This window comes from Gobius niger, assembly GCF_951799975.1.
Source record: "Gobius niger genome assembly, chromosome: 13".
Lineage (NCBI taxonomy): Eukaryota > Metazoa > Chordata > Actinopteri > Gobiiformes > Gobiidae > Gobius > Gobius niger.
Window position 1 is genome coordinate 2,915,725 of NC_136864.1, and position 25,792 is coordinate 2,941,516.

The following is a 25,792-nucleotide window of genomic DNA, read 5'->3' on the forward strand; positions in this document are numbered from 1 at the left end:
AGGTAAGAACAAATAAGTATGGAAAAATGGTGGCCTGTTCCTTTAAGCTGTCTGCTGCCTTCAGTTTAGTGCTAAGTAATGATAATGACACACATGACACACGCTGCAGAACCTAATAATAGAAAATATACCTAGAATATAACTTGTATTGATTCCCCTCTATTGTAAAAGTTAAACTTGGTGAGCAGCTTTTATACGTAACAACAGGATATGTTAATGGTTGCAGAGGATGTTGTTCCACCTTAATAATTGCTGCCTTTGCCATTTGCTAATTGCGATTCTGATTCAATCCCCACTCGAACGTGAACAAGGCTGAAGTCAGTTTTCGAGTTGAGCTTCGCAGACTTTCGCTCCAGCGTGACTCGTGTTCATGTGTTTCGTCAGAGATTCGGAATAACGAAAATGTTTGTAACAAAGCGAACAGCTGAACCTCCCGAAAGTGTGGACCCTCATGTGCTGCTTCAGTTTAGAGTTTTCTATGAATTCCTTGGAACAAACCGTACAGCTGAAAGACTTCTCTCCCGTGTGAGTCTTCAGATGTCGTTTCAGATTTCCGCCTTCAGCGAAGTCCTTCCCACACACTGTGCATTTGAAGGGCTTCTCTCCCGTGTGAACCCTGGCGTGCCGCTTCAGGTCGCCCTGCACGGTGAACTCTTTGGCACAAACTGCGCAGCTGTATGGTTTCTCCCCCGTGTGCGTCCTGATGTGTTGCTTTAGGTTACCGTCAGTCGTAAAATCCTTCGTACAAACCGTACATTTATACGGCCTCTCTCCCGTGTGCGTCCTCATATGCCGTTTCAGATCGCCTGGGATGGCAAACTCCTTCACGCAAAGAGAGCATTTGAACGGTTTTTCCCCCGTGTGAACTCTCATGTGAAGGTTCAGCTTTCCTTTTTCTATGAAGTCCTTCCCACAGACCGTGCATTTGAAAGGCCTCTCTCCCGTGTGGATCCGAACGTGCACCGTCATGTTGTAGGTTTGAGAGAAACACTTGGAGCAGAACGGGCAGCTGAGCAGAGTCTCGCCCGTGTGCGCCGTCATGTGGCGCTTTAGCTGCTCTCGCATCGCAAACTCCCCTGCGCAGACCGAGCAGCTGAAAGGTCCCTCGGACTCGTCGGTGTCGGAGGCGCTCTCAGAGCCTTCTTCACTCTCGGACTCCTCTGAATCCTTTTCTTCACAGTTCCCTCCGTTCTCCTCTTTCACCGCTTCATGAAAACAAGACGACGACGACTCTTCGCTCTTCACTGAAAACACTTGGATCGGCAGCTCCTTTTCGATTCTCAGTTCCTCCGATTCTTCTTTAATCTGGACCAGACTGGGACCACTTCCACTGCGGCTACCTACAGGAGATAGATGAAGATATAGCACTTAAAACACAGATTCACTGGGGTTTGATTCGAGGCTACAGTTTGGTACATTCCAGCAGTGGCGTGCCGTGGGTCTCAGTCAGGACCTTCAGTAGCAGCCTGGGTTCACTCACTCAAACGCACAGAAACTGGTCGATAATAGAAAGGCGTATTGCTAAAACAGCTTTTATTACGTGACATTTGTTCGCTCAAGGATGTATCAACAACACAAACCAAAGCAGCGATGCCTCCGCCCCCAAACAAAAACAAGAACCTTCGGGAACACTCGTACTAGTAAACGGAAACACGCGACACATGACAGGACAGGACACATGAGACGAGCACATCCAGAGATCAACCAAAACGCAAAATCCAAAGCAACAAAAAAATACTAAAACGTACAGTTTTGGTGCTATCTGGGAGGCCTATTTAGCGCTCGTTGTCCCGTACCTGTTCCCTCTCTGAGTCCCAGTGCAGCTGACGCAGGAAAACTCTTCTCGTGTCCGGGGCCAAGCGTCTACGTCGCGCTGTGGTTCCCGCTGCTTTTCTACCGAAGCTCTTCATGAGGAAGCGCCGCCAAATATCCGTGATCAATAAATCCACTTAATTTTGCCTCGTTTGGACCAATGGTTCGGACATTTCACAAGAGAAATGTTTGGTTTATCCGGTTGAGTTGAGCTGCACTTGCTCTGATGTTTTGGAACGTCTCTGTGTAGTTACATTAGCGGATTTCCCAGGCGAGGAAAACGAAGGGGAACCTGCTGAGACGCAGCTGGGCCTGGGGACAAACTGTTGTTGTTCGTGGAATTTTGATTGGCTGATGATTCTGTCAGTCATACTGAGTGTGGCCTGACAACACAGGGGTGTCTCAAACTGTGGAGCAGGCCCTGAGGCGGAGCCGCTCACCAGAGGTGTTTAAGGCACTTTTCGGGAGGGAAATAACAGTTACACCTCAACCATATCAATATAAGCAACTCAACTGTACATTATATAAATTAACTACAAATTAGACATACTGTTAAGACATTTTACAATTCTTTTTTCTTCATTTGGCCAGGGCTAGCAGAGAAGACCCTGCTGCCATGACGGCACACCACTGCATTCCAGATTATATGCTGCTGCTGTCATGCTGATAATAACAAACAGGCTACGAAAGGAAAAGTGTCCACAGCACGATTTTGTCCGTCTAAAGTCACAGCTCAAAAACGCAGCTTGTTGGTCGTTCAGTGAAACAGGGACAAAGATTAACAATAAAACTGCTGCACAACCAAAGGCGAGCTGCGACATATACAGCGAGTCTACAGCCATATTTCTACTGTGAGTTATAAATATAAAGCATTTAGAAGAGGACTTCATCTTTCGGCAGCAGCATGTCCTGACACTTGCAAAATGACGAGTAAGGTTTGAGGAAAGACGAGCAGCTCACACATTTGAAAAGGATTCTTCACCAATAAAAACACCAGCACTGAAATGAATACATGCATTTGATTCTCTTTTTTTTTTTCTTTTCAATATTTTATTTTATTTTTTTCAAATTAAACAGACAGGCTCAGATGCAGTTATTGCTAGTTGTTTACAGTCATATTTAGTACAGCAGTAGGAGGAAAGGTCGCTATTTCAGGAACACAATTGGTTTACTGTATTTTAGTTTTTTCAAAATGACTTAACAAATGGGTTCCAAGAACGGACAAACGTGTCCATTTGACTGGTGTGGAGTTTTTCCATTTGTATTATGGATAACATGTCAGTGACCCATACCTGAAAGGAAGGCGGAGTGGGAGACTTCCATTCCTTCAGTATCAGTCTCTTGGCAACTATCAATCCCAGCTCCAATGGTTGTCGCATTATAGTTGGAATTGTCCTTGATATTTGTGAGCAGCCCAAATTAGCAAGTCCGGGCTCAGGCTGGAGGGGCCTCTGATATGCTTTGGAGAACCAGTCAAATATTTTGGACCAAAAGTTTGTCAAGGGAGAGCAGGCCCAAAAAGCATGGGACAGTGTACCCTCTGACATATTACACCTGCCACACACTGGGGAAACTGATGGATATATTCTATGTAATCTGACTCTGGAATAGTGTAAGCGGTGGACAATCTTAAATTGAATTAATTGGTGCCTACTGTTAATAGAACGGGAATGAATATTAGACAAACAGGTGTTCCACATGGATTCAGACAGTTCCATTTGATTCTCTTTATTAGATGTCAGTTTACACAGTGCAACATTTCACATGGTTACCTGCGTCTTTGACTTTGTGGTTCAGAAGAGCCGCTCTGTAAAGAAAAGAAAAACAAACATGATCTATTTAGGCTGTCCATTTTGACCATTGTGTCCTAGAGGGGCTGGCGAATCATCCTCCTTGATAAAAACATGAAAATAACCATAACTATATATATCACCAAAAACGCTGCAGGTGTAGGCCTAGAAAGATTTAACCTCTTAACTCCCGCCTGAACCGAGAGCATTTTCTCCAGTTCAGCTTTACCCAAATCTTGTAGGCCAGTGTAACACCTCATTTGAAAGCTAAGACCTACAAAATTAAATTGATCTTTTTCCTCACATCATCAGATTTTTTTGTCCATTTTTTGTCACTTTTTCGTCAAATTAGTCGCATTTTTTTTGGTCAAATTCTCATCACTTTTTCGTCCATTTTTTCTCATTTTTTCGTCAAATTTTTCTCACTTTTTTGTCAATTTTTTGTAATTTTTTTGTAATTTATTTGTAAATATTTTGTCACTTTTTCGTCCATTTTTTCTCAATTTTTCGTCAAATTTTTGTCTTTTTTAAAAAAATATTTTTTGTAAATATTTTGTCACTTTTTCGTCAAATTTTTTCTCACTTTTTTCACATTTTCATCCTTGTTTTCGTCCGTTTTGCTGCTATTTTCACACCCTTTTTCCAGAAGCTTTTGGATTGGGGTAAAGCTGGAGAAAATGTGCTCGGTTCAGGTGGGATTAAGGGGTTAAAACATAAGCCTAAAACAGTAAAACCATATTGGGACAGTTAATGTAAAGCTCTTCTTTTAGAGTCGCGAAAATAATGGTCCATCACCAGCTCACTGCTTCTCAGTCCTGCCTTCAAACGTGCTCGTGGTTCTGTGTTTCATTATTTATCATTATTAAAAAGCGCATTTCTCCTCGACACTCCCAGATCAGCTGAGCGCTGCGCTGTTAGCATTAGCCTAGCACCGATAACCCCTTCCCCGGCTCTAAACTCACCTGTTTCCCGCCTCCACAGACCCCCGAAGGTCCCGCTCCTCCTTCAGCGTCACTTCTGTCATCTTTCACTGCGCTCTGTCCGCGTCAGAGTAAAAGGTTTGGGGAAATGAGGGTCACTCCTGTTCAGCGGTAGCGCTAACACAGCAGCACAACACAGGGGCACATAAACATAGCACACAAGCTAGAGTGGACCCCTGCGGTAACTTGCGTCCAGCTCGGGCGGCCATGTTGGGACTGCACAAGTCAAGCACAAAGAAAAAACTAAATCTGTAGTTCATTTTTTTTAAAAGTGCATTTGGTTTATTGTTGCTGTGCATTATGGTATCCGTGTTCATCATACATACTGATCTAATTTATCTATTTTAATTGTGCCATTTTAACTTCAGATTGTGGGTTATGGATGGGATGTGGCAACATGTTCAAAACAGTTGGTGTTTCTGCCTGGAAGCGAATGACAGCTGTGTTACATCCTAGGAATTGGCTGCTACCCCCTCCTGAAGCCTGTGCGCAGTTCAAACTTCAGTCACTGACAATGCTTTAGCCCATGTTCTGCTAAAGACGATCTTTTACAGTTTTGCAGTGGGAATTACGAGTACATTGTGTTCAAGTGCATTTGTGTCGTAGCAAAGTGAAACATTACAAAAAAACACACCATTACACTATAAAATTAAATTCACACAAGGAAGTGGTCTACAAACTCCTGACCTCCTGCTGCTTGAGCAAAAATACATTTGTTTGTTTATTTGGTTGGTACAGAGCATGTTAATGGACAAGCCAAACCGGATTGTTCATTAACATTAGCCTTGGACTAATTTCCATCCATCGTCCCCCATGCGCACTCTCAACCACACTCTCATTCATCCTGGCCTATTGTACATGTTTTTAGTGGTGGGGGAAACCTACGCAGACACGGGGAGAACATGCAAATTCCAAACAGAAAGGCCCCGCCCCTGGTGGGAATGGAACCCGAACATTGTAGTTGTGAAGCACAAGCACTAACTGCTACTGCTGCACCACACATACATATACAAACTTTTTTTTTTTTTTTTTTTTACAAGACAATAAGTGTGGAAAGAGACGATATTAAAATTGAGTAGCAAAATAGATAAATGCATAGCGTTGAGACAAACCCAACACCTGAGTGCAATTTTGTTGTACAATTGTACAATGACAATAAAGCACTTACTTATAGTGTCGGCTCCATAACAATCAGCTATTATATAACATATTATCGCTGCTCTCTGTTGTGCTGAAAGTTTCCCTGTGGAAAATAAGACATGAGGTGACATTTTGGTTTACACATGAAGGCAGTAGAAGATGTTAATCGGTTTCTATTCAAACATCAACACAGAGTGCAAGAAAACATGTAAAGTTTAATTGAGCTTAAAAGACAGGTAAATACAGTGTTCAATTATGTAATAGATGAAAAAAATCATAAAGACGTATGTTTTATCGACTCAGCCCAAGAGAAAATGACAAAAAAAAAAATACATTTTCTTCAGGTAAACATTGTGAGATGTTTAGGAGAGAACAATGTAGCGATGTGAGTTTTCTGCCAGAAAACTCATTTAAGCTCTTGCACGCAAGTATTATCTGACTGCTGCTCACTTAATGTTCAACTTGAGATCTCTGCTCCACCTCCACAGCAGAGGTGAAAGAGTCTGCGATCATGTTCAATTCAAACTTCAGTGTTTTCTGCTGTTCTCTGGTCGGGATTGACTGATTATTTTGCACAAAGAGAGGTCAAATGTGAATGTGATTTCCTTTGGGGGAGCTACATGTTGGAGCAAGTCTCTCAGTCTCCAGTTTGTGCAGCCGGACGGAGCAGGGTCCCGTGTGGCTGCCCAGGTGTGTCTTTAAATCACTCTTTGCCGGAAAACGTCGAGCGCAGACCCCGCATGCGAAGGATTTGTCGAAGTCGTGTCCCCTTGTGTGAATATAAAGACTGGACTTGGATCGTAATTCCTTGGAGCAGACGGAGCAGCTGAATGGTCCCTCGTTGGTGTGTTTCGCCACGTGTCTATCGAGTCTAAATTTGTTTTTAAAAACCCGTGAACAAACCGCACATCTTAAAGACTTGGCTCTGCTGTGAATCCGCATGTGTTTCTGAAACCAGCCCTCGGAAGCGAAATCCTTTACGCAGATCGTGCACTGGAACGGCCTCTCTCCTGTGTGGCGGGCGTTCATGTGAAATTCTAGTTGTTCCTTTTTAGCAAAACCCTTTTCACAAATCGAACACTTGTGGTTTCCATTGTGAGTTTGCATGTGTTTCTTCAGATGACTCTTTCGCACATACCTCTTAGAGCAGAGGGAGCAGCTGAAGCTCGGTCCTGTGTGGCCTCTCATGTGCTGAGTTAAAGTGCAGTACTGGTTAAAACTCCTGGCACAAACAACGCACTTGTAGGACCTCTCGTCTGCATGAATCTTCAAGTGAATTTTCAGACTTTTTTTCTCTTTAAATCCATTATCACACACGGAGCACTTGAACGGCCGCTCGTCGCTGTGAGTCAACATGTGTCGGGTCAAATGTCCGTTTAAAGTAAAAGTCTTTGCGCAGATGGAGCATTTGTGAGGTTTCTCTCCCGTGTGGATCCTCGTGTGAAGTTTGAGCGTTTTCTTCTCAGTGAAGCCCTTTTCACAAACTGTACATCTGAAAGGTTTCTCCTCTAGGTGCGTGAGCATGTGCATCTTTAGGCTCTGCCTTTGTGTGTAAGTCCTTGAACAGATTTGACACCTGAATGGTCTCACGCCTGTGTGAATTCTCATGTGCAGGTTTAGATTTCGAACTATGGCAAATTGCTTTGTACAGAATGAACATCTGAATGGTTTCTCTCCCGTGTGAGTCCTCATGTGATCTTCTCTCTGAGCGTTTGACAAATAACTCTTTTTGCAAAACAGACATTTGTAAGGTTTCTCTTCCAGGTGATTTTTTTCATGTCTATTCAGTGTTTTGATGGATGGAAATCCCTTTCCACACTGTCGACATGTTAAAGGCTTCCAGTCTCCAGAGTCGTCAGTGTCGGGGTAATTCTCAGAATGTTCCTCTGAACCTGCTCCATCTCTGTCCTCGCTGTTCTCCTCTTTGATCGTTTGATGGAGAAACGTCTTTCTTTTCTTATTCTCACGGCCTTTGCTCTGGTCCTTATGTTTGTTTTGATACCGTCTCTGTCTTCTGTGAGTCTTCAGGTGAAGCGTGAGGTAACATGTTTGAGTGAAAGTCTTTGCACAAACTGGACAGCTGTAAGGACGCTCGGCTTGGTGAGTCCTCATATGTAGCTGCAGATGATACTTTTGCATAAAAGCCTTTTCACAAACTGAGCAGCTGAAAAGTGGCTCTGTTTGGCGACTCTTCATGTGTAGTTGCAGATGATAAGGTTTCTCTTCCGTGTGAATTAATTCATGACTCCTTAATCTTTTGATGGTCTGAAATCCCTTTCCACAGGTAGAGCACTGCTTTGTTTGGTCTCCTGTTTCACTCTTAACCTTAGTGCGTTTTTGTAGAGCTTGATTTTTAGCTGAAGGGTCTTCACGGACAGAGGAGTTCTCTGACTGTTTCTCTAAATCTGCTTCATCCTCTCTGGTCTCCTCAGTCACTGTTTGATGAAGAGTGGACTTCTTTACTTTCTTACTTTTACCTCCTTTGTCCTGGTCCTTATGTTTGGTCCTGGACTGTCTCTGTTCACTGTGAGTTTTCAGGTGAAGCTTTAAGTAACATTTCTGTGTAAAATCCTTTGTACAAACTGAACAGCTGAACAGTCGCTCTTTTGGGTGACCCTTCATGTGCAGATGGAGATAATGCTTCCGTGTGAAGTTCCTTGGACAAAATGAACAGCTGAATGGTCGCTGTCGTTGGTCAGTGTGTGATTGTGGAGTGGGACTTTTAGCAGAACAATCTTCAAGATCAAAGTTCTCCGACTGTTCCTCTAAAGCTGCTCCATCCTCACTGTTCTCCTCAGTCACTGTTTGATGGAGAGTGGACGCCATTAGTTTATTTTTACCCGCTTTGTCCTGGTCCTTTTGTTTGGTCTGGTACAGTGTCTGTTCTCTGTGAGTTTTCAGGTGAATTTGAAGGTAACACTTCCGTGTAAAATGCTTTGAACAAACTGAACAGTTGAATGGTCGTTCTGTTTGGTGACTCCTCATGTGTAGATGAAGATAATACTTTCGTGTGAAGTTCCTTGGACAAAATGAACAGCTGAACGGTCGGTGTTGTTGGTCAGTCTGTGATTGTGGACTTTTAGCAGAACAATCTTCACGATCAAAGTTCTCTGACTGTTCCTCTAAACCTTCTCCATCCTCTCTGGTCTTCTCTGTCACTGTTTGATGGAGAGTGGACGCCATTAGTTTATATTTACCCGCTTTGTCCTGGTCCTTATGTTTGGTCTGGTACAGTGTCTGGTCTCTGTGAGTTTTCAGGTGAATTTGAAGATAACACTTCCGTGTAAAATGCTTTGAACAAACTGAACAGTTGAATGGTCGTTCTGTTTGGTGACTCCTCATGTGTAGATGAAGATAATACTTTCGTGTGAAGTTCCTTGGACAAAATGAACAGCTGAACGGTCGGTGTTGTTGGTCAGTCTGTGATTGTGGACTTTTAGCAGAACAATCTTCACGATCAAAGTTCTCTGACTGTTCCTCTAAACCTTCTCCATCCTCTCTGGTCTTCTCTGTCACTGTTTGATGGAGAGTGGACGCCATTAGTTTATATTTACCCGCTTTGTCCTGGTCCTTATGTTTGGTCTGGTACAGTGTCTGCTCTCTGTGAGTTTTCAGGTGAATTTGAAGGTAACACTTCCGTGTAAAATGCTTTGAACAAACTGAACAGCTGAACGGTCGCTGTCGTTGCTCAGTCGGTGATTGTGCAGTGGGACTTTTAGCAGAACAATCTTCAAGATCAAAGTTCTCTGACTGTTCCTCTAAACCTTCTCCATCCTCTCTGGTCTTCTCTGTCACTGTTTGATGGAGAGTGGAGAGTCTGTGAGTTTTCAGGTGAATTTGAAGGTAACACTTCCGTGTAAAATGCTTTGCACACTCTACACACCGGAATGGTCGTTCTGTTTGGTGACTCCTCATGTGCAGATGGAGATAATACTTTCGTGTGAAGTTCCTTGGACAGAATGAACAGCTGAACGGTCGCTGTCGTTGGTCAGTCTGTGATTGTGGAGTTTTAGCAGAACAATCTTCACGATCAAAGTTCTCTGACTGTTCCTCTAAACCTTCTCCATCCTCTCTGGTCTTCTCTGTCACTGTTTGATGGAGAGTGGAGAGTCTGTGAGTTTTCAGGTGAATTTGTAAGTAACACTGTCGTGTAAAATCCTTTGCACACTCTACACACCGGAATGGTCGTTCTGTTTGGTGACTCCTCATGTGCAGATGGAGATAATACTTCCGTGTGAAGTTCCTTGGACAAACTGAGCAGCTGAACGGTCGCTGTTGTTGGTCAGTTTGTAGAACGGGACTTTCAGCCGAACGAGTCCAGTCTCCAGAGTCGTCGGTGTCAGAGGAATTGTCTGAATGTTCCTCTTCTGTTCCATCTGTGTCCTCTTTGTCCTCCTCTTTCACTGTGTCATGAAGCGCAGACTCTTCTTTCTCACTCCTCACACAGACAATGACTGGGAACGCCTGGACTGACACTTGTGGTATCTCCTGTTCTTCTAATTCTTCTTTAATCTGGACCAGACTGGGACCAGCCTCAGTCGGCCTGTGGTCACCTGCAATGGCAGAGACAAGTCATTAAAACATTTTTTACATCAAACATTTTGTGAGGGGAGGAAATGTTTTACTAATACACTGTTAACACGTGTTACTCCAACTGCACCCCTGCCCGGCGTTCCACAAGGCTCCACTCTCAGCCCTCTGATGTTCTTTTTAGTGAGGCAGGAAGACGAGCGCTCTGTCATGAATTCGACCTGTTTTAATTTTTCTATACGGATTAAGGCAATTTGGTTCTGCTTTATATTGAACTAAAGGGTGCAGAATAAACAGTTACTTGTCCTTTGGGCATCATGCAGACTTTTAAAGTAGTTTTTAAAAAGGCGCAACATCTCGTCAGACATTTTATCTAACCCACTCATTGAATCCATCCTCATATACAATATCTCTTCCTGGTTGAACTTTCTCACCCTCAAACACAAAACAAAACTGAATAGAATAGTAAACCAGGCCAGCAGGATCAGACCCCACTGGCCCAGAAAAAAACATCTACAAGAAATCAGTCAATGTCCTGAATAGCGCCTAGTAGCACTGTAAGTTATTTTGTTCTTTTGGATGTGTTATTCTTCTTCTGTTTTTACTGAAAGAGTTTTAATGGGCCGTATTAAAAGACATACTTCTGCTCTCTTGATCAGACAATAAAGTTCTAGTCTATTCTATTATAAATAATATGTTTGCATTTTAGGCTGCGAAATGCTGCTAAAGATGGCAAGGGCAAGTTGTAATGATCAGTTTACTTTATGTTGTAGACCAGACCAGACAGGTACAAATAAACTCGTCTAAGCTAAGGTAAGAACATAGCTCAGTATGTGGCCTATTCCTTTAAGACCTTTTAAGACCCCACGGGACCCCTGGGTAGGCATCTCTTGGTCACCCTGAAATATTGGAGAGGACGTGTCCACATCACAAACCTATGGCCATTGCCAGAAATGATTTTCTCCATCCTTCAACCCCCTCCAACCCCCCCCCCCCCCCCACTCTGGCGGCAAGCTCAATTAAAACCAGACAGTGTGACTTTCGACCTGTCCATGAGCCTCACCTGTGCAGTCTGGGTCCTCTTTGACCTCTACGACCTCACTGCAAAAGAAATGTACACAGGGTTAGTACAGAGTTTGGAATTGTATTCATACTTTTTTGGGCATTATTAGCCAACAAATCCAAACAGACACACAGACAAACAAACGCTATCGGTCCAAAGATTGGAGACCATTTTTATGTTTTGGCCTTTCTTTATTTTCAATGCTATTTACATTGTTTGATTGTCATTGAAGACACTACACTATGAATAAACACATGGGATAGGTAGCCAAACATCAATACACATAGACAACATAAATAAACATACAACAGGCCTGCCCCATTCCACAAGAGTATAATAAAAGAGAATGTCCATTTTTCACACACCTATCAAGTTCATCTTTGAAAATATTTGTTCAACAGCCTAAATGAAGCCGGGACAAAAGCGTTTTTAAATCTTTTGAGATTGCAACGGGGGACCCTGAGCCTTCTTCCCAAAGGCAACATTTCGTACTCTGAATACAGAGGATGTGCCCGCTCAAATTAATTTCAAATTATAAGACGTAACACACCCACAATAATGTTTTTAAATATATTTTTAAGCTCCATATGCAGGATGTTCACTTAAAAATATTTACATTCTTCTGCAGAATATGCTTTGGTTGATGATGAAAACATTTGAACAGTCAACAATTGTTTGGTGATTATTATTAACCCCTTAACTCCCACCTGAACCGAGCACCTTTTTCTCCAGTTTGGCTTTACCCCAGTCCAAAAGCTTCTGGAAAAAAGCTGTGAAAATAGCAAACAAAACTGAGACGAAAACAATTATGGAAATGTGACAAAAAAGTGACGAAAAATTGATGAAAAAGTGACGCAAAATTGATGAAAAAGAGGCAAAAAATGTCACAAGAAATTAACAAAAAATGACCAAAGAAATGACAAAAATGTTGCAAAATGTGACAAAAAAATTACAAAAATATGACAAAAATGTGGCCAAAAATGACGAAAATGTGACAAAAACTTACAAAAATGTGATAAAAAATTGACTAAAAATTTGATAAAAAATGGACAAAAAATTACAAATAAAGTTACAAAAATGAGTTGAACACCCAACAAAAAAATGGACAAAAAAATCTGATGACGTGAGGAAAAAGATCCTCTCGGTTCAGGCGGGAGTTAAGAGGTGAGAAGAGACTGACTGCAGACTTCGTAAACTCTCGCGATACTCTCTTGATTCCATCCTAACGGGAAAGAGGCGGAATCAGCGCGCATGCCCGATGATTGTTGTGTGTTGTTTAAGTCTATACAAACACAAACCTTACATTAAACCAAGCCTTGTTAACGACCATCTCTTGATCATTACGTTCAACAACACACTACAACACTCACCGGTTAGAGACATCTGTCGAGTATCATCCACTATCTCCTACTTCATGGCCTGGTCTGTCCTACCTCCCCTTTTCTCTTTAGTCCCTTCATTAAACATTGACCGAGTCACAGCGGCTCAGATGGCGCTGGTTCCAAACTGTGTGGAGTCCGTGTGCGACAAAGCCCCTAATAATGGCCCAATGGCCTCGTGTTGTTGTGGACAGTCTGCAGGCTTGTGGCTGCTGAGTCTGAGTCTTCGCTCAAAACTCACCTGTTGTCCACGTCCGGCTCCCACAGCTCCTGCTCCTCCTCCGGCTTCACCTCCGCCATGTTTCACTGCGCTCTGCCCGCTTCGAGGCACAGGTTTCGAGAAAAGAGTGTCACATTTCTAATCAGAGCTAACGCTAACGCATGATTAGCATCGATTAGCATTAGCAGCAGTGTAGCCCTTACAGCTCACCACTGCCCTCTACAGGTCCGGCTTGTATGTGACTATGTATGTATATTTCTGTCTGTCTGTCTAGAAATAACAGATTTTTTTTTTTTTTTCAGGTCAATTTGAATTTTAAAAATAATATGTAGTTGTCTAATTCCAGAAGATTGAGAGATAGAATTTTCAAATTTTCTAATATGTCTAATATCTATAATATTTTATAATATGAAACCAAACGTTTACATACATTTCATCAATATTTGGTAGCATTGCCTGTAAATTGTAGAATGGGTCATGCGTTTTGGATTTCCTTCCACAAGCTCACAATAGTAGTAGAGTTCTGGTCCATTCCTCCAAACAGAACGGGTGGGACTGAGCCACATTTGTAGACCACCTATGCCTTTTCAGCTCTGCACATGCATTTTCAACTGGATTGAGATCAGGGCTTTGTGATGACTACTTTAAAACATTATCCTTAAGCCACTTTGTAACCAGTTTGCTTTGGGAATTGTCCATTTGGAAGACCCCTCTGCGCCCAGGCGTTAACTTCTTGGCTGATGTCTTGAGTTGTTGCTCCAATATTTTCACATAGCGTTCCGTTTTCATGATGTCATCTATTTTGTGAAGTGTGCGGTCCCTCCTGCAGCAAAACAACCCCACAGCATGATGCTGCCCTCCTGTGTCTCACAGTTGAGATGGTGTTCTCAGGCTTTTTCCTCCAAACGTGACCATTGTCATTATGGCCAAAAAACGATTTTTTTCCCATCAGACCACAAGATATGTCCCAAAAATGTAAGTCTTGATCCTTTTTTAATAATCAAATTCCAATCTGTCTTATTCATGTGTATTTTAGAGTAAGGGACTATTCTTGTATGATGGCTGGTCATTTCCATCACTGTTATAACCAATGAACCTGGACCTTCATGTGTTTTGAAATTCCACCCAAGGATGAACCAGACTTGTGCTTCCAAGGTCATGACATCGTCACCTGGGCTTTCCCAAATTGTTTAAAGGTACAGTAATCTTAGTGAAACTTCTGACTTTGTAAAAAGTAATAAAATATGTGTCGAAAATTCTATCTCCTTTTCTTCAGGAACTTGACAAATAGAAATCATTTCTAAATTTCATATTGAAGAAGAAAAGTAAAAGTTAATTCTGGTTTCATGTCAGACAGTGAGAGCAAAAGGCAAATGTGTCTTTTTATAAAGTGTATGTAAACATTTGGTTCTCACTGTATACAAGGAGGCCGCGGACTAGTGAGCGTGAGAGCCAGGATGAAACATCCAAGATTCAAAGGTACATCAAGGACAAGGCTCAACAGATGACGTGTTCAGTGAATGTCTCAGACAATGGAGAACAGAAGATCAGGTGCTGGAGGTCCCGTCATGGGAGGACAAGCCCCTACACGGGATGTTTATTTTATTGATTTATTCAAGATGGGACAATACATATTAACATGAGTCCTAAAAGTCCACATGTAAATATGCCAGAGTCGTCCCAGGGCAAGTTGCCGTTCACAGACAGGAAAGTCCATAGAACAACAAGCACAATAGACATGAACAAAAGTCAATAGACATAAAATGGTTAGTAAAAATAAGATAGACAATTAACACACAATAACAGTAAGCAGAAAAAAACATGAAACGCTAAACACACTGTGACTGCAGGTTTGATTGACCAGGAGCCAGAGTTTTACGGATCTATTGAAGGTTCTCAGTGTTGGGATGTTCTTGATGTTAGTTGGAACAGTGTTCAGTGTGACCACCGGAACATAACTGAAGAAATCCTACCAATAGCTGCAAGCCTTGAGCACCAGAGCAAAAGAGGCCCAGGTCTACCACACTAGACAAGACAAGACAAGACGCCCCTGAGACAATCCAACACATAACTGCAGGGTGGAAGAGTGCCTGGCATAGTGTAGAGGAACATCTGAGCAGAGTATGGGCTGGAAACCCCATGGTCAAAGTGGGAAACACCTCCAAAGGTGGTCGAGAATGACCGAGCCAAGATCCTGTGGGACTTCCAGATACAGACGGACAGAATGGTAATGAACCAACTGGACATTGTGGTGGAAAGCCGTTATAGCAATACCAAGCGACTTCAACATCAGGAAAAAGGAACACGAGAAACTCGAGAAATACCAGGGGCTCAGAGAAGAGCTGGAGAAGGTCTGGAGGGTGAAGGCATTATTGGTGCCCATGGTCTTTGGGCACTCGGGGCAGTGACCCCCAAACTGGAGGTGTGGCTCCAGCAGATCCCAGGAAATACATCAGACATCTCGGTTAAGAAAAGTGCAGTTCTAGGAAGAGCAAAGATACTGCGCAGAACCCTCAAGCTCCCAGGCCTCTGGTAGAGAACCCGAGCAGGAGAAATAAGAGACCGCCCGCCTGCAGTGGATGAGGAAGAGTTTTATTATAAAACATCTGTAAGGTTCATCATTTGCAATGGCTGATGGCTATAGGAAAAGTACAGTGAGCAGGCCAACAGACCCCGAAAAGTCTCCCGGACTAGCTGGCCTGCTAACTGTCCGGATACGTAAGGGTCGAACAACGGACCTCCTTTTTATTAGTATGATACAGCAGCACAACACAGTGCTCCGCTCTGAGGAGGGTTGCCAGGTGGGACCTCTCTGGCAAGAGCAACTCTGCCAGGTCCAAGAGGTGCTCAATGACCTCTCTCACACCACCAAAAATGATAAAAACAGCTCAAATTTTACAATTGCAATTTTCAATCAATGTCATCAATCAAAAACATTTTACATTGTGCATTTTCTTGCTACTTTGTTTCAGAAAATGTTTCTTCCTTAATTCATACACAGTTTCCTCCATCCCTTCGATAACATAGCTCTCCCTTTATAATGTGGTGCAATTGTAGTGTAATATAGTGTAATCTGATGCCCATATTTCATTTAATGAATATTTTTATACAGTGGTAAAAATAAGAACATTATGATAATTGGACAATAGACTTAAAATGAATGAGAAATAAAAGCATATTATTTCAGGTTAATATTTTAAAGGAAAAACTCATTGTCCAGCCAGTTCACCTGCACGTTTACTCTCCTGTGTGAGTCCTCATGTGTCTTTTCAGGTGATAATTTTGGGAAAAACTCAATGCACAAATAGTGCACCTATAAGGCCTCTCTCCTGTATGAGTCCTCATGTGTTTTTCCAGATTACCATTTCGTGAAAAACACTTTCCACAAACAGAACACCTGCATGGTTTCTCTCCTGTGTGCGTCCTCATATGTGTTTTCAAGTTACTATTGTGTGAAAAACTCTTTCCACAAAAAGAACACATCGATGGCTTCTCTCCCGTGTGAGTCCTCATGTGTATTTTAAGATTAACATTTAGTGAAAAACTCTTTCCACAAACAGAACACCTGAATAGCTTCTCTCCCATATGACACCTTATGTGTCTCTGTAGATTACTCCTATGTGAAAATGTCTTAGCACAATCTGTACACATAAATGGTTTTTCTTCTGTGTGAGTCCTCATGTGTCTTTTCAGGGAATATCTTTCTGAAAAACTCAATGTACAAATAGTGCAACTGAATCGTTTCTCTTCTGTGTGAATCCGTACGTGCCTCTTTAAACTGGAACGAGTTGAGAACCCTTTCTCACACTGAGAGCATTTGTGTGGTTTGTCTGGACCTCCATCTTCACTCACATTGCTCCCATGAGCCGGCTCCTGCAGCTGTTCAGTGTGTGTTTGTGGAGTGGGACTTTCAGCTGAAGGAGTCCAGTCTGCCGAGTCGTCAGTGTCAGAGGAATTCTCTGCTTCTGCTTCATCTCCGTCCTCCCTGTTCTCCTCTTTCACTGTTTCATGAAGCAGAGACTCTTCTTCCTCACTCTTCACAGAGACAATGACTGGGAACTCTTGGATCGACTCTTGTTTGATTTGAATCTCCTTTGGTTCCTCTTTAATCTGGACTGGACTGGGAGCCGCCTCATGTGGACTCTGAATACCTGCAGCGACAGACAGACAACATAAACACTTGATCACCAGATGACAAGTCTTTAAAACAAAACCCCTCCACAACAGTCTCTGAGAAAGACAAATGTAAAACGCAACCCTAAAAACATAGTCCAGTTCAGTTCAGCTTTATCATACCCTGTGGGACAATTTAGTTTGCAGCCAGCGGTCACATACAACGGACCATCAACGCAGCACAAAAAACACATATTAATATAATTCATTATAATAATTCCATAATATTATTCATTTAAAAGACCAATCGCTCTTGGGATCATGGACTTCTTGAATCTATTGGTGTTCCACTGTGGAATATTATAACAACGCCCGGACGAAAGCAGGCGGCACTGACTTTGACTGACAGCCCCCTGGTGCTAACTACAGCACCGGTAAGTGTCTCCGCACTGACGCGCCACTGTGGCCCGTGGGGTATTGCGGGTTGGTGGGTTATAAAAAAATTATTAAATGAAAGTACCGTCCGTGTTGCTCCTGATGTTGTGTGTAGCTTGTGGTCTGAAGCCGTTCTGAGTAGGGATGGGTATCGTATCTCATTATCGATCCGATTCTTTAACGGTACTCTTGTTTTTCTGTTCCTCTGAGTAGGAAGTTGTTGGACGGCTCATTTTAGATTGCGCCCTTTCCAGTGCAAAAAAGGAAAAGTCTTTCTCTTTCGGTTCCGGAGATATCGGCCGATGAAAAGGCTAATATGAGCCCATATATCGGTCTGGCCCTCGCTATGACGTCACCTTTCGTCAACCATCAGCCTGTCCAGTCGACATGAAGCCGAGCAGCAGAGAATGGCCTCCCGCTTAGACATGAAATGATCTCCAGCGGTAAAACACACCCCTAAAAGTTGCTTTCCTTTTTGTCATTACATTTTCTATGGAGCAATAAATAAACGTATGCATTTTTCTCTTACCCCCACAGTCTGGGTCCTCTTTGATCCTTCTGTAAAAGAGAAAAAAGGGTGTTACAGATTATGCCAATGAAATCAAAACAACACTGAAACAACATAGGTTGTATATTGATGACACCAAATTAGTGTAATAATGATAATTATAATAATAGCGGGCAAAGTGTTAAGTCATTTCGGCATGAAGTAAAGCAAGGATTAGGAGTGGAGTGTGCATGAGCCACAAAATGAAACACGGTAAAAGAAAACCAGATCAAAATGCTGAAATAAAACACTTTCTCAGCGGGTCCGATGGCGCTGGTCCCAGTGAACTATGAACCCATGAACTATTCTGGAATAACTCTTTCCTCCTGAGAGAGCAGACTGCAGCTGGACCGCTAATCTCTCCTACAGTGTATTTCCCATATCTTGATGTTTTAATGTTTGCGCTTTGCCTGAACTTCACCTGATTGTGATTTTGGACATCTTCTTTTGTAAGGTCCATTGAGGTGCCTTGTGTACGAAATGCGCGCCACCCCTCTAGATCCGCCCCTGGAGAAATCATTTGTGATTCTACAAATACAACTTTTAATTTCTTCTGCATTTAAAGACATCTATGTTGACATTTTTGCAAGGCTCAGCAATCTGGCCCAGCAAAGGGCCGCGGAACGAGCCAGCTGTAAGCCAGAAGAAACGTAAGGTTGTAGGCCGTTCTAGCCCAAGATAAATTTGCCAGCTGTCTTGGCTCTAAACTCACCTGTTTTCCTCCTCCGCGGGCTCCCACAGCTCCTGCTCCTCCTTCAGCTTCACTTCTGACATGTTTCACTGCGCTCTGTCCGCTTTAAGGAGAAAAGAGTGTCTCACTTCTGTTCAGAGCTAACGCTAGCACAGCAGCACAACACAGCGCTCACTTCCGGGGTCTGAGGAGGGTTCTTCTTCTTCTGTGACTGTTTAACGGCGGATGCGAACTACCCTAGAGCATTACCGCCACCCACCAGCATGATTGTGTTTGATCATCAGCATGACTTACAACCTAAAAAAAAAAAAAAACCCCGCAGCCTACAAACTAAAATAATTAAAAAAAAAAACAAAAAAAATATTCAAAAAAAAATATTCAAAATTCAAAACTTTCAAAAAATTTAAATGTTTGATTCTGCCAATAAGTCCTGTGTTCTTTAAAAATTCAAACAAATAATTGATTATCCTATGCCCTGAATTCTGAGCCAACACATCTTTACTAGTAAACCTTTCCCCACAGCCCTCTATTTTTCTCCTAATTAAATCCCTCTCTATTATATTTGTCACTCGTCATAAGCACATGCTCCACCGTTTCTGGCATATTGCACCTCTCACAATTCCCTGAGTTATGTTTTCCTATTAGTTTCAGTGTTTTGTTTAGCCCGGTGTGTCCTATTCTCAATCTTGTTAAAGCTACCTCCTCTCTCCGGCATCGTCGTACCTGACGCCCCTGCCCAACCTCAGGATTTATACTATGATACCCCCTCCCTTTCCCTCCACTATCCCATTCCTCCTGCCACAACTTTTTAACATAGTTTTTGATCAGTGACACGACTTTTGCTTTTGACATTTTACACTGAACAGAGACCTCAGCCGCCTTCAGAGTCTGCTCAGCTAACTTGTCCGCCAACTCATTACCAGCCAAACCTACATGAGCCGGAACCCACACAAACTTTACATGCGTCCCCCCATTTTGAATACTGTGCAGCAAAGTCAATACCTCACACACAAGATCATGCCTTTCACTTGAGTTCCCTGATTTAAAATCTTCTAAGGCTGACATTGAATCTGAACATACAACTACTCTAAGTGGTTTAAGTTGATCCACCCACTGCAACATCGTCACAATCGCGATCAACTCTGCTGAGTACACTGATAGGTGATCTGACACTCGTGCGGAGAACCTAACATCAAATTCCGGTATCACATACGCTACTGCCACTTTCCCTGTCTCTGGCTGCTTTGATCCATCTGTAAAAATTTGAACATAGCCATAATAATTATCTACATATCTCATAGCCAACTGCCCACTATCCCCCTTACACTTTTTAATCCTTTCATGCAACGTTGCATCAGTGTCTGGAACAGGCAGCAGCCACGGCGGGTGCGGTGGATAGACAACAGATGGACTAATTTCAATATTTCCTATAGCAGCTCGCTCTACCTTTCCATGTATACTTGCACTAAACGACTCTCTTTTACTTTTCCCCTGCTCCCAAGTTGGTATGAGGACACTTTTAGCTGGATGATCCTCCATATGCCCCTTTAAATGAACATAATACGCCAGTGATATCTGCAGCCGTCTCAACTCCAACGGCATTTCACCCACTTCAACCTGAAGCGCTGATACAGGAGAAGTCCTCATTGCCCCTGAGCAAATCCTAAGGGCCGAACCCTGAATAACATCAAGCTTCTTCAATTCAGATTTTGCAGCCGATCCATAAGCCACACACCCAAAGTCAACACTAGACCTAATTAATCCATCATATAGCCTTTTCATTGAGGTCATATCTGCTCCCCACTCCTTATTGCACAAGCACCTAATTACATTAATGGCTTTTTTACATTTGTCAACTACCTTTTCAATATGATTATGCCATGTAAGCTTAGAGTCAAAATGCATCCCCAAGAATCTCACACAATTTACTCTTTCTAGATCTCTACCATACAACTGCAATTTAAACCTTTCTTCTATTTTTTTTGACGAGAAAAACACTACCTTGGTTTTCTCAACCGAGAACCTAAACCCCCATTTTCCCGCCCATTCTTCAACAGAGTTAATAGCCTTTTGCAGACTCCTAACAATGAATTTAACATTCTTGCCCCTTTTCCAGAGAGCACCATCATCTGCAAATAATGATTTGCTTATACTGCAGTCAACCGTCTCATACACATCATTTATCATAATAGAGAACAGGCTTGGTGAAATAACACTTCCCTGGGGCACACCATTTTCCACAACTATAAGATCTGAGAAGCTACTGTTTATCCTCACCTGAATTTGCCTATTGCTTAGAAAATCTTTAATCCAGTGATACATTTTCCCATCTATCCCAAGCCTTCGAATTTTAATTAACACACCCTCCTTCCAAAGCATATCATACGCTTTTTCCACATCAAAAAACACAGCCGCAACTACTTCCTTGCACACCTGGGCCTTCCTTACATCACTCTCCAGCTTAATGACTGGGTCCATGGTCGACCTTCCCTTTCTGAACCCGCTTTGGAAAGGCGTTATCAAACTCCGAGTCTCAGCATAAAATGTTGTGGATTTTCTTGCTTAATAAAGCTTAAGAGAAGTTTGTCTAGTCAAGATGTGAAGTTTATTACACAATGCATCGCGGAGAAGTTACCCATAACGCAAGGTCATGACTAAGCTCTGCCTGCTCAGCTTTGGCCTCCTCTTTTATAAGTTGAGCACCACAGACAGAGCAGCAGGACAGGGGTCATGCACAACAAAGGGAAGCCCAGAAACACAGAGAAATGGTAATACAGTTGGAGATGTTAATGCAGCCACCAAAAGACACTTTGCATGGGAATGAAATCACAGTGGCATTTGGAGGCAGAAGGAGATCTTTTGCTGTTGGGGAGATGGGCCATTTGGGAACTTTGTCTAAAGGTGCGAGGGCCTCGTCTGGGGTCCAGGGAAGGCCGGTCTCTCTACCTGGTTTAGTCAAAGGCCCAGCAGGGGACCCAAGACAGGACGCCAGTGTGGTCACCAATTTAACTAACTAAATACTAATACTAAAATGCCATAACAGGTCATTCTCTCCACAATCATTCTCTCCATTACCTTACCCAGATGGGACGACAGAGCAATCGGCCTATAGTTTGCAGCCACAGTAGGATCTTTCCCTGGCTTTCTAATCGGAATGATGACAGCCCTCTTCCAACTCTCTGGAATTTTCCCTTGTTCCCACACCTTATTAAACAACTCCAGCACAGTATTAAGAGCCTCGTTACTCAGATGTTTCAGCATTGCATAGCTCACTCTATCTTTCCCTGTAGCCGTGACCTTCGCCTTACTTATAGCCTTTTTCAGTTCGCCCCCCGAAAACCCTGTGTTCAGTATCACTCCTATCCCCTACATTTTCTAACAGATATTGATACTGTCTTTTTGTTGTCGCTCTTTTATCTCTTTCACTCTCAGTTAAGTTGAGACTACTATGGACCTTAGCCAAAGCTTCCACCAGTACCGTAGCTTTCTCTTCATCCTTCACTGCCACATTCTCCCCATTCTTAAGGATCGGATAGCTCCACAATTGCCGTACCCCACTCATTTTTTTTATAACTCCGCATACATCCTTTACAGAGGTTTGCCCTCCTATTTTGTCACAATACTTTATCCAGTAATCCTTTTTTAACTTTCCTAATTATCTTCCTCACCTTAGCCTGCTCTCTTTTATATTCAAAATACTTATGAACGCTTAAAGTATTTTTAAAAATCTTTAAAAACGTTATTCCTACTACTTATTGCCTGTGTGCACTCATCTGTCCATCAAGGTACCAGCTTCCTCTTCCTGCTCCCAGGCCTTGACTCGGCAATAGAAACTTTTGCAGCCTCCACCATGGCTCTACTAACATTTTCAGCAAATTCATCCACATCATCTATCACTTCTACTTGACCCATATTCCTATCACTTATAAATGTAAACATTGTCCAATCAGCTTTCTTAAAATTCCATCTTTCCACAAAACCCTGGGGCCCACTGTAGCTCCTGCTTACACAAAATTGGATAGTGATCACTCCCCTCTGGAGGTCATTTTATAGGGCTCGGGCAGTGCTTCTCCTGTTTCTCCGTGCACAAATGAGCAGATAGCGGTCCTGCTGCTGGGTTGTTTACCGCGGTACATCAAGGACAAGGCTCAACAGATGACGTGCTCAGTGAATGTTTCAGACAATGGAGAACAGAAGATCAGGTGCTGGAGGTCCCGTCATGGGAGGACAAGCCCCTACACGGGATGCTTATCTTATTGATTTATTAAAGATGGGACAATACATATTAACATGAGTCCTAAAAGTCCTCACGTAAATATGCCAGAGTCGTCCCAGGACAAGTTGCCGTTCACAGACAGGAAAGTCCATAGAACAACAAGCACAATAGACATGAACAAAAGTCAATAGACATAAAATGGTTAGTAAAAATAAAACAGACAATTAACACACAATAACAGTAAGCAGACATGATGAACAAAGCGACACAGATAAGATGAAAAAAAAAACATGAAACGCTAAACACACACTGTGACTGCAGGTTTGATTGAACAGGAGCCAGAGTTTTACGGATCTATTGAAGGTTCTCAGTGTTGGGATGTTCTTGATGTTAGTTGGAACAGTGTTCAGTGTGACCACCGGAACATAACTGAAGAAATCCTACCAATAGCTGCAAGCCTTGAGCACCAGAGCAAAAGAGGCCCAGGTCTACCACACTAGACAAGACAAGACAAGACAAGACAAGACGAGAGGCCCCTGAGACAATCCAACACATAACTGCAGGGTGGAAGAGTGCCTGGCATAGTGTACAGGAACATCTGAGCAGAGTATGGGCTGGAAACCCCATGGTCAAAATGGGAAACACCTCCAAAGGTGGTCGAGAATGACCGATCCAAGATCCTGTGGGACTTCCAGATACAGACGGACAAAATGGTAATGAACCAACTGGACATTGTGGTGGTGGACAAAGAGCAGAGGAGCCGTTATAGCAATACCAAGCGACTTCAACATCAGGAAAAAGGAACACGAGAAACTCGAGAAATACCAGGGGCTCAGAGAAGAGCTGGAGAAGGTCTGGAGGGTGAAGGCATTATTGGTGCCCATGGTCTTTGGGCTCTCGGGGCAGTGACCCCCAAACTGGAGGAGTGGCTACAGCAGATCCCAGGAAATACATCAGACATCTCGGTCCAGAAAAGTGCAGTTCTAGGAACTGCAAAGATACTGCGCAGAACCCTCAAGCTCCCAGGCCTCTGGTAGAGGACCCGAGCAGGAGGAATAAGAGACCGCCCGCCTGCAGTGGATGAGGAAGAGTTTTATTATAAAACATCTGTAAGGTTCATCATTTGCAATGGCTGATGGCTATAGGAAAAGTACAGTGAGCAGGCCAACAGACCCCGAAAAAGTCTCCCGGACTAGCTGGCCTGCTAACTGTCCGGATACGTATGGGTCGAACAACGGACCTCCTTTTTATTAGTATGACACAGCAGCACAACACAGTGCTCCGCTCTGAGGAGGGTTGCCAGGTCCCTCCCCCAGGTCCAAGAGGTGCTCAATGACCTCTCTCACACCACCAAAAATGATCAAAACAGCTCAAATTTTACAATCGCAATTTTCAATCAATGTCATCAATCAAAAACATTTTACATTGTGCATTTTCTTGCTACTTTGTTTCAGAAAATGTTTCTTCCTTAATTCATACACAGTTTCCTCCATCCCTTCGATAACATAGCTCTCCCTTTATAATGTGGTGTAATTGTAGTGTAATATAGTGTAATCTGATGCCCATATTTCATTTAATGAATATTTTTATACAGTGGTAAAAATAAGAACATTATGATAATTGGACAATAGACTTAAAATGAATGAGAAATAAAAGCATATTATTTCAGGTTAATATTTTAAAGAAAAAACTCATTGTACACCAGTTCACCTGAACGTTTACTCTCCTGTGTGAGTCCTCATGTGTCTTTTCAGGTGATAATTTTGGGAAAAACTCAATGCACAAATAGTGCACCTATAAGGCCTCTCTCCTGTATGAGTCCTCATGTGTTTTTCCAGATGACCATTTCGTGAAAAACACTTTCCACAAACAGAACACCTGCATGGTTTCTCTCCTGTGTGAGTCCTCATATGTGTTTTCAAGTTACAATTGCGGGAAAAATTCTTTCCACAAACAGAACATGTGCATGGTTTCTCTCCTGTGTGAACCAACATGTGTGATTTCAAGGCACTATTGTGTGAAAAACTCCTTCCACAAAAAGAACACATCGATGGCTTCTCTCCCGTGTGAGTCCTCATGTGTATTTTAAGATTAACATTTAGTGAAAAACTCTTTTCACAAACAGAACACCTGAATAGCTTCTCTCCCATATGACACCTTATGTGTCTCTGTAGATCACTCCTATGTGCAAATGTCTTAGCACAATCTGAACACATGAATGGTTTTTCTCCTGTGTGAGTCCTCATGTGTCTTTTCAGGGAATATCTTTCTGAAAAACTCAATGTACAAACAGTGCAACTGAATCGTTTCTCTTCTGTGTGAATCCGTACGTGCCTCTTTAAACTGGAACGAGTTGAGAACCCTTTCTCACACTGAGAGCATTTGTGTGGTTTGTCTGGACCTCCATCTTCACTCACATTGCTCCCATGAGCCGGCTCCTGCAGCTGTTCAGTGTGTGTTTGTGGAGTGGGACTTTCAGCTGAAGGAGTCCAGTCTGCCGAGTCGTCAGTGTCAGAGGAATTCTCTGCTTCTGCTTCATCTCCGTCCTCCCTGTTCTCCTCTTTCACTGTTTCATGAAGCAGAGACTCTTCTTCCTCCCTTTTCACAGAGACAATGACTGGGAACTCTTGGATCGACTCCTGTTTGATTTGAATCTCCTTTGGTTCCCCTTTAATCTGGACTGGACTGGGAGCCGCCTCATGTGGACTCTGAATACCTGCAGCGACAGACAGACAACACAAACACTTGATCACCAGATGACAAGTCTTTTTTTTTTTTTTTTTTATTCTTTATTTTTCAAAAAGTGGGGCATAACAATATGTTAACAATAAGACATGTCCAGACATAATCCACTTTTCTTTTCTTTTTTGCACAAA

The 25,792-nt window shown here is 42.7% G+C and overlaps 3 protein-coding genes across 9 annotated transcripts in view; all 3 read right to left on the minus strand.

The window, feature by feature from the left end:
• LOC306973039 (uncharacterized protein) overlaps positions 1–25,792 on the minus strand; it is a 79,112-nt gene that overhangs the window by 13,254 nt on the left and 40,066 nt on the right. For 2 of the 7 annotated variants that reach the window (XM_079569845.1, XM_079569843.1), the window contains exon 3: positions 16,018–17,065. The exons of 2 other annotated variants lie outside the window; for them this stretch is intronic. In XM_079569845.1, coding sequence (XP_079425971.1) covers positions 16,152–17,065 — 914 coding nt within the window. In that variant the 3' untranslated portion in view covers positions 16,018–16,151. Of the gene's footprint in view, positions 1–16,017; positions 17,066–17,991; positions 18,021–18,721; positions 18,816–24,501; positions 25,633–25,792 lie in introns of those variants that run through there. 3 more of the 7 variants (XM_079569844.1, XM_079569840.1, XM_079569842.1) reach the window with 3 other exon arrangements.
• Positions 279–4,675, minus strand: LOC306972428 (uncharacterized protein). The gene is made up of 3 exons (XM_079569027.1): positions 4,565–4,675; positions 3,585–3,619; positions 279–1,340 (listed from the first exon to the last, which is right to left on the minus strand). The coding sequence occupies exons 1-3, from the start codon at positions 4,624–4,626 to the stop codon at positions 319–321; spliced, it is 1,119 nt and encodes a 372-aa protein (XP_079425153.1). The 5' UTR covers positions 4,627–4,675; the 3' UTR covers positions 279–318.
• LOC306972753 (uncharacterized protein) lies at positions 4,746–13,089 on the minus strand (the record flags this gene model as incomplete). Its single annotated transcript, XM_079569459.1, has 4 exons — positions 12,936–13,089; positions 11,316–11,353; positions 9,277–10,275; positions 4,746–4,798 (listed from the first exon to the last, which is right to left on the minus strand). Exons 1-4 carry the CDS (start codon positions 12,992–12,994, stop codon positions 4,746–4,748), a joined length of 1,149 nt encoding a protein of 382 aa, XP_079425585.1. The 5' UTR covers positions 12,995–13,089.

What these genes read in the sequence shown, in the direction of transcription:
- LOC306972428 (XM_079569027.1), bottom strand. Translation starts at nt 4,626, where the DNA reads ATGACAGAAGTGACGCTGAAGGAGGAGCGGGACCTTCGGGGGTCTGTG. An exon ending in TCTGTGGAGGCGGGAAACAG is followed by an intron (nt 3,620 to 4,564) that starts GTGAGTTTAGAG and finishes TTTTCTTTACAG; the next exon opens with AGCGGCTCTTCTGAACCACA. An exon ending in CCACAAAGTCAAAGACGCAG is followed by an intron (nt 1,341 to 3,584) that starts GTAACCATGTGA and finishes TATCTCCTGTAG; the next exon opens with GTAGCCGCAGTGGAAGTGGT.